General features: G+C 46.1%; 1 protein-coding gene across 1 annotated transcript; it reads right to left on the reverse strand.

Annotated features, from left to right (window-relative positions):
- Window positions 1-1906: 1906 nt before the first annotated feature.
- LOC115391967 (AP-3 complex subunit beta-2-like) lies at window positions 1907-4567 on the reverse strand. Its single transcript, XM_030096402.1, has 5 exons — window positions 4373-4567; window positions 4207-4291; window positions 4005-4102; window positions 2236-2374; window positions 1907-2088 (listed from the first exon to the last, which is right to left on the reverse strand). Exons 1-5 carry the CDS (start codon window positions 4485-4487, stop codon window positions 1938-1940), a joined length of 588 nt encoding a protein of 195 aa, XP_029952262.1. The 5' UTR covers window positions 4488-4567; the 3' UTR covers window positions 1907-1937.
- Between the last annotated feature and the right edge of the window lie 3379 nt (window positions 4568-7946).

Here is a 7946-nt window from a genome sequence, read left to right on the forward strand (position 1 = left end):
TTTAACCCGGCGGTTTCTCTTTTACATCGATGGCAGAACACCTCCGACATGAAACATCGGAACCGAGAAGTCAAACGGTGGAACAAAAATTGGCCAGCAGTCATCCTACTAGAGTGTGTCACTTACATTTTTCAACAGAAGATAAAAAGTTAAGAAACATGCAGCTGCCGGACGCAGCAGGGTCCAAAAAATGAGCTTTCGCCTGTAATCAAGGGACGTGAAGGACTGTCAGTCACACTTTACTTCAAATTTTAGAAGTCAGCACAGTTTCAAAGCAAAATTTGATGAAATTCTGACCAGAAATTTGGAAGAAGCTGCCATTCATAAGGCGAGATAGAGTCTCAGAGGTCAGCTAATTTTCCTATGAGGAAGTTCCCTAGGAAATGTTTATTTAAGTTTTTTTCATGTTATGTGGGTGAAATGACAGAAAACTACCATAAGGGGATTATCTGTGCAATTCCTTGCTGTGAATTTATGTGTAATTATAATAAAATATTATACAGTAACAAAGCTCAAGTTTTTTTTCCTCAGGCAACAAAAGTAAAAATTTGATCCAATAACTTCTCATTCTGATGACAATTCATGACAATTTCAAGTAAGGTGTGAGAAAAACAAAAAAAAAACAGCTATTTCATGTCTGTCAGTGTCATCACACACACACACTCACACCACATCTTATATTTCATGTTGAAATACAACATTTATACACGCTCAGTTTTGACTGTGATGGACGTGTGGACGGTCTCCTCTGGGTTCAATCAGCCGTTCACTGCATCTATTGTTTCAAAGTGGAGGATTCTGGGAGCCAGCAGAGCCGTGGAGACTCCCAATGAGACGTTCAGGACTGATCTCAGCTGGATGTGTTTTACAGTCACCTGCTTTCAGGGGAATATATCAACTCTTAACATTTTAAAATAGAGGGAAAAATAATATCTAACAAGCTAAAACTTAACAAAAAAAGGAGGGACTGATTTCTAAAAAGCGGAAGCGATTCATCACTTTGAATATGAGTTTCAAACTTTAATTTTGACTGAATTAAACTGTGAGTGCAAAGCTTTCAGATTCTCCTCAGCAGATTTAGTTGCTCATTTGTTGCCTAACAGATCAATTTGAGATAAAGATATTTTATTACGTCACTTTAGTATTTGTCCTTCGAATACCTCGTGTCGCTTTAGTTCTGGCTTTTGTTTTTTAGATGCAACGGTTTCAGATTGGGAGAAAGACATGCAAACGTAAAAGCGCAAACACTGACTGTGGAGGTTGAATAAAAAAACGTCCAACATGTCACAGCCTAGTGTCCACTTCTATTCATTCTCAGTGACTTAAGACACCACCTTGTGGTGCAAATTGGTACTGTAAGGTTAAACAGGCTACTTTTGCAACAACAGCCCATCACAAAGCTTTTCTTGTCTCCTTCTGCCCACAATTTCAAGTTATGCTGATCTCAATTAAATAGAATTATCACATGTCGTGCAAACATTCAAATTCCGGAGATGTTTTGCTGTTTCCAGTGAGTTTAGGCATGAAGTTAGTCGCAAAATAAAGAAGAGAGATTATTTAGACGTGTTCATACTGTCAGTTTGTGATATTTTGTTCAATTACAATCAGTTTTTTTTTTTTTTTTTCTAGAGGAAGCTTTAGTTCCTAAATGGAAAGATCATATGCTCAATTTGACAAATGAGCAACCAAATCCTCTGAAAACCCTGAAAGCTTCAGAGCAGAGTTGAAGTTTGGATGTCGGGGCTTCTGAACGAACTGCTGGTTTTTGTTTCCTAGTCTGACCCATTAAATCCCGCGGGATGGAACAACGTCAGAGCTGCGCTCGTTCTCCTGCCCTCCGGCTCCGAACGCTCTGGAAACTTCCCGACGGACGAAGAGGAACGCGGGCGACACTACACGGACGAGGCGAGGGGGGAGGGGCGGGGTCGGAGGCGGGGTCACTGCGTCAGAGCCAGCAGGATGTCCTTCACCAGCATGGTGCCGATCACCATCTTCTCGCAGTTGACCGTCAGCTGGGCCGATCCGTCCTCCCCCGTCGCCACGGTGACCAGCACCAAGCTGCCGCTGGTCACCGTCCTGCCGGCGAACCTGTAGACAGGATGAAGAGGAGGAGGAAGGGGAGGACTGAGGTCAAAGCAGCAGATCAGAAGTCGCAGAGTAAAGGAGGAGAAACGGGTCAGATCGTCTGATGAACACGTAAAAACAGGGACCAGTCGCGACGATCGCACGCCTCACCTGCACTCCCGGTCCGAGCCGCACGGCACCCTGCTGAGGTTGGCGGAAGCCGTCACTCTCTGGACGATGGCGTGTTCGTTCAGGCACTTTGCGTCGAGCGTGAGCTTCTCCGTGATCTCGTTCATCCCCATCAGCTGACCTGCGAGCAGAGAGAGCGAGCCGGGAGCGGAGACGTCACTGACGAGAGGAGATCGGACATGCAGAGTACCGGAGACGAACTGCAGACCTCGGCTTCTGCTTCACTGACTCCACCAATAACAGTGAATGTGCTGATGCTTCCCACTGAACACACGAGTCAAGACACTACTTCTTTATCAGCTCTCAATGCTGCAAACATCTGGAATATTTGCTTAAAGTATTGTTCCACATTTTTTAAGCACAAATACTAGTACTGACCTACCAAGTACCAATACCACTTCTTATTAAATATCAAAATGTCTAATTTGAATCTCCAATTCGTTCACATACATCATGTAATGCTCGTCGGGCTGAACAGGGAGCTACTCCCTGCAGTATCACACTCTCGGAAGAAAGAGAAAGTCTTAGAGTTATCAGTAGAAGCGTCATCCTTTCAAGAGCAATGAGATTGTAGATCTTGTAATTTGACACCAGCTTCACCACCTTGCATGCTCCTCATGGGCTCCACATACTGTATTCAGAAAGAACTACTGTGTGCGGGGCAGTAAATCATTAAAAAAAATTAAAAACTGGATTCAGAATGTGGGAAACATCAGAACAGTAAAATACTTCCTGCAGCGGACGGTTTCAGACAGAAACAAAAACAGTGAACTGTTGCTCTCACAGTCTGGTTCCTACTGAGCGTCGAGAGACAAACCCCAAAAATATCCGTTCCCTACTTTCTCTGAATTGTGACATTAATGTCAGAATTCTTGATTTTTTATCATTTCATTTTTTTTTTCTTACAATACTGAGGGAACAAATTCAGAATTCCAAGACTCAATTTGGAATTAAGACTCTGATTTCAGAAATAAAACTGAAATCTGAACTGTTTCTGAGATTTGTAACTTTTTTTCTAAATCAGATTTCTGAGAAAGAAACTAGAAATCCGAGAATACCTTCAGCAAGAAATCACTCAGAATTCTGACTTTCTGAGAGAAAAGCTGCAAATAAGATTAGGTTGTCTGATAATTCTGATTTTAATCCCAGAATTTAGGACAAAAAAACTCAGAATTCTGAGAAAAAAGTCAAAATTTAGTAGTAAATCTCAGATTATTTGTTTCAGGAGATTTTTCTTTTATCTTGTGTTTCTGAGAAATAAATCAGAATTAGGATTTTTTTCCTAAGTCCACTGTAGAACCTCGTCGGGCTGTGAGAGCAGGCGGAGCGGTGCAGCTGTGAGCCGGAGTTTCCTCTTTAGGCGCTCAAGAAGTGAGTCGGGATCGGTGGCCGGGCAGCAGGTTGGAAACGAGGAGGGGTGGGGGGCCAAAAGAAAGAGGTGGTGGTGGGGGGTGGGGGGGGGGGCAGGTGGACGTACAGACGGAGCTATAGAGGAAAACTTACCCAGGTTCTGTAAAAGCTTCTCTATGTGGGGGACACGACAGTAAAGAGTCACCATGTTGGAAAAACCAACATCACCTCAGAACACATGCTGCCCACCAGTTTGGAGGATTTAGAAATAAAAAAAAACCACCAAAATAAGTGTCCTGTATTGTTTACAAATCTTCTGAACTTTCTCAAACACTTTTGAAAAAGAAGGAAGAAGCTCAGCAGGCTTTCCGTTTCCACCGCCCCGCCCGTGCCGGCCTCACCTTGCTCCTTCTTAAACTCGTTCTCTGTGAGGAAGACGGAGCGCATCAGCTCGCCCACCGGAGGCTGGATCGACACGAAGAACTTCCTGGTGTGGGTGCTGCGACCAAACCGGAACATTCCATCAGTCAGATGAAAGCTTTTCACTGCTTAACAGACTCTTAAATCCAAAATACATCAAGTCCAGAAGTGAGTCGTTCTCACCACAGCTGGAAGTTTGCTGCTTGCGTCGAGTCGCAGAAGTCGATGCCCATGACGGCCGTGGCGGTCTCCCCTGCAGGCAGCAGCTCTGTGGAAAGCCCGGCGAGTTCTCAGAGCCGTCCAGGTGTCAGGTTTCAGGACTCGGCGGCCGGCGTTCCTCATCACTCACCGATCTCGGGGAACTCCTTGACTCTCATCCCCGACTGCAGCTTGGCGTCCTCGATGTGCAGGTTCTTGGTGTCGGCGGTGGCGCTGTTGGTGAACTGCATCTGCACGGCCACCATGTTGGCGTCGGGGCTGAAGGGCTGGCGGCTGAAGCAGTACTCCACCGACAGCCCCCCCCCCCGTGATCCGGTGCAGCAGCTCGTAGTTCTTCAGCGCGCTGGACGGGGCGATGGTCTGGGAGGGGAGAGAGACGGCCGTCAGTCCGAGCAGAGCCGAGGGCGAGAGGGGAGGCGGGGGGCGAGACGTACCGCCGGGGAAAGGACGGAGTCGGACAGGGACAGGCCCTCCAGGTCCGTCACCAGGCTGTTGGACAGGAAGCTGTTGACGGGCGTGACTTGAGGGGAGGGAGCCGGTTCGACTGAGGAGGGGCAGCAAGTCAGAGAAGAATCAGGAAGAAACGGTTCACTTCTCTGATCCCAAATCCGGCGAAATGTCCCAGAAGCTAAACTAGAAGGGACCGGAGACGAAGACACTCACAGTCGTCCAGGTCGAGCAGAGACATCTCCTTCTTCTCCTTCTTGTTCTCTTTCTTCACAGGTTTCGAAGGAGGTTTAGATTCAACTGGCTGGAAAGAGATCGACCAATCAGGATCATCACTTCATAAAAATCAGTTTTTAACATAATTTTTCTCGTTTGTAGTTTCAAGCTGCAGTGGTGCCACGGGGTTCCTTCTGTCAGGCTTCATCCGTACCTTCTTCTTCTTTTTCACCTCCACCTCCGACTCGGAGTCTTCGGACTCCGACTGGCTGCTTTCAGACTCGCTCTCCTCGTCGTTGTCCGACTCCGACTCGCTCTTCCGCTGTTTGCTCTTTGGCGCGTGCTTTTGCTCGTCCTCCTCGCTGCTCTGCTCACTGAAACCCAAACACAGCGATCAGATGGAGTGAGACAGACGGAGGAGTGGAGAAGAGGAATTCAGCAGCGATGGGTCATGATCTGGATCTGAATAAATCTGGAAGACGTGATTTAATGTGCTCTCTTCAGAAAACTCCCCGGGCGTTGGTTCTGGTTTTGTTCTACCTTTCACTCTCCTGAACGGGCTTCTTCGTTTCTTTCTTCTTCTTCTTCTTCTCCTCCTCGTCTTCCTCCTCTTCCTCGGAATCGGAGCCTTCCTCGCTCTCCTCGCTCTCTGATCCCGAGCCGCTCTCCTTGCTGCTGCTCTCCGACCCGCTGGCCGAGTCCGACTCTGAGGGGAAGGAGGGGGTCAGAGGTCAAGGGGGTCAGGGAGGCAGGAGTCAAACATGAAGCGACTGCTTCGTCTGCCAAAAGCCGAGTCTTCATGACACCCGGGACGTAGTCCACACACTCCCACTTGGCTCTCCCAGAACCAGCTACCCCCCCTCGGCCCCCCGGCCCCTCCTGCCCCCCACCACCACCACAGTTACCACTGTCGGCGGACTCCGTCGGCCCGGACTCGCCCTCCGAGTCCGAGTAGAACGACTTTTCCACCTTCTTCTCCTTGCGTTTCTCGCGGCTGCTGCACTTGGTCCACTCGGGCACCTGCAGGAGACATGGCAGAGGGTGAGGGGGGGCGGGCCCGGGTGAGGGGGGGCCCCGGGCCAGCAGCCCCGTCAGACACAAGCAGAGACGCGTGGGCAGATAACGGGAGCGCGGCCATGAACGCCTCTGCCTGGTGTCCGTCAGCCCAATGAAGCCGGCAGGCCAGTCAACAGCGCTGACTCAGCACAAACTTCTTCTGTTTGTTTGTTTGTTTGTTTTGCACCAGGTGTTGCCTTCATGACCAGTCGCAGAAATGCTTTTTTCTTTTTTTTTTACTTTTTTTTTTTTCAAACAGTGAGCAGTTTCCATTAAGAGAAGCGATGTCTTCGAGGGAGTGGACACCGTCCACCCACAGCAGTGCACGTGCACGTGCACGTGTAGGGAGGACGGCCCTCTCCCGCAGCAAGAATCACTTCTTTAATGGTGGAGACCGGGGGAGAGGGTGCCGTGTTTCCAGGTAGCTTTGGCTGAGCTAAGCACAGGACAGCGACTACAGTAGGCGGGGGTTCAAAAGCACTTGGGTTCATCTTTTTTTTTCTTTTCTTTTTTTAATTTGCAGCTACATGGGTTGGAGGCTCAAGGACATGTGGCTTTTCGCCGCTAACTGACTCAAACTCGTTAATGTTGTGACTCGTTCAAGCAGCGCAAAAACCTGGCAGACGTAGAAAAGAAAAAGATTGGGATGGAGGTGAGATGAGGATAAAGGAAGGAGAAGGTTGGTTTCAGATAAAAAAATCAGGAAAGCAAGAGAAAACAACAGGCACAGGAAGGTTTTTACAGGGTCTCAAAAAATAAGAATGCGTGAGAACAGTTGTTGCATATCACAGAGACAGAAAATCAACCCCAGATTTTTATCACAGCATCGTCATCTACCACAGAACGTTAGCTGGAAACAGGAAAAGAGAAACACTCCAGTATAACGACTGTAGAAACTCAGGTATACACTAGGAATCACTGCAGAAATCAAAAGTCAACAATAACATTTGCCACTGGCTAACACATTAAAAAAAAAAAAAACAATACATGAAAATGCAGTTCACATCTCCATTAGCGACAAAGCGTGGCGTCCCGGCGGTGATGGGATGGGCTGGATGGAGACACGAGCACGACTACGAGAGCGGCACGTCACCGCAGGTCACACGGGAACAGCCGTGACGCACATTTCAGGAGGAACCAAGGAGGTGCAGAGGCTCTGATATCGATCCGATATCGATCTATGAAGTCGAGTGTTTCGTGTTTCAGAAATTAAGAATCAACTAATCAACTCTGGTCAGCAAGTAACATTTCTACTATTTCATCTCCTTTTGGAAAATTAAAAAGTGTTCCAATTGTATTTATTTCCTTCCATCAAAGGTTTTTCCATTTTCAGAAAAGTAGCCCATTTGAATTAAAACTAAAATTTAGTTGAACTAAATTCTCATTATTAGTACTAAGTAACTATTGAAATTTATTAATTATTTTTATTAATTATTTTTGGAAAATTAGTGTAAAAATGGTGAAATGAAATGAAACTAAATTTCTAGTACAAACATTTTTTTAACAGAACAAAATGAAAAAGTAAAAGAAAGGAAAGAAAAGAGGAATAAAAAATAAGAAAAAATGGAATAAAGGAGTACACAAGGAAAAAACAAGAAAAAGTGATAAAAGGAAAAAGGAAAAAATTAATGCAACAAAGCAGGGAAAAAAGAAAAAAATACCTGCTTAAGTAAAACAGCTGTAACACAGCCAAGGTGTATAAAACATCTAAAGCAGAAAAATCCATTAAAAAGTGAAGCAAACAATTGTAAAAATGGCTACAAGGACTAAAAATGTAATAAAATATTTCTAAATTCTCCCTATAACCTCACTTGTTGCTTGTGAACCTTTTTGTTCTTAAAGATTTCTGTCTTTCATTTCAGAGAATCTTTAGTGTAAAATTGCAAAACCGGCTCTTTTTGTCCAAAAGAATCCTGGACTGTGATGATCAATAGATAAACATACGAAGGGAAGTGTCGGCAGATTGATCTGATCAAGGCTGCGAG

This window comes from Salarias fasciatus, chromosome 7, assembly GCF_902148845.1.
Source record: "Salarias fasciatus chromosome 7, fSalaFa1.1, whole genome shotgun sequence".
Taxonomy (NCBI): domain Eukaryota; kingdom Metazoa; phylum Chordata; class Actinopteri; order Blenniiformes; family Blenniidae; genus Salarias; species Salarias fasciatus.

Bases quoted from the DNA above. Each gene is read 5' to 3' on its own strand.
- LOC115391967 (XM_030096402.1), bottom strand. From the start codon at position 4,487: ATGGTGGCCGTGCAGATGCAGTTCACCAACAGCGCCACCGCCGACACC. The intron at 4,292-4,372 runs GTGAGTGATGAG...GGCTTTCCACAG, and splicing joins CAAGGAGTTCCCCGAGATCG to AGCTGCTGCCTGCAGGGGAG. The intron at 2,089-2,235 runs GTGAGGCGTGCG...TCCTGTCTACAG, and splicing joins GGCTCGGACCGGGAGTGCAG to GTTCGCCGGCAGGACGGTGA.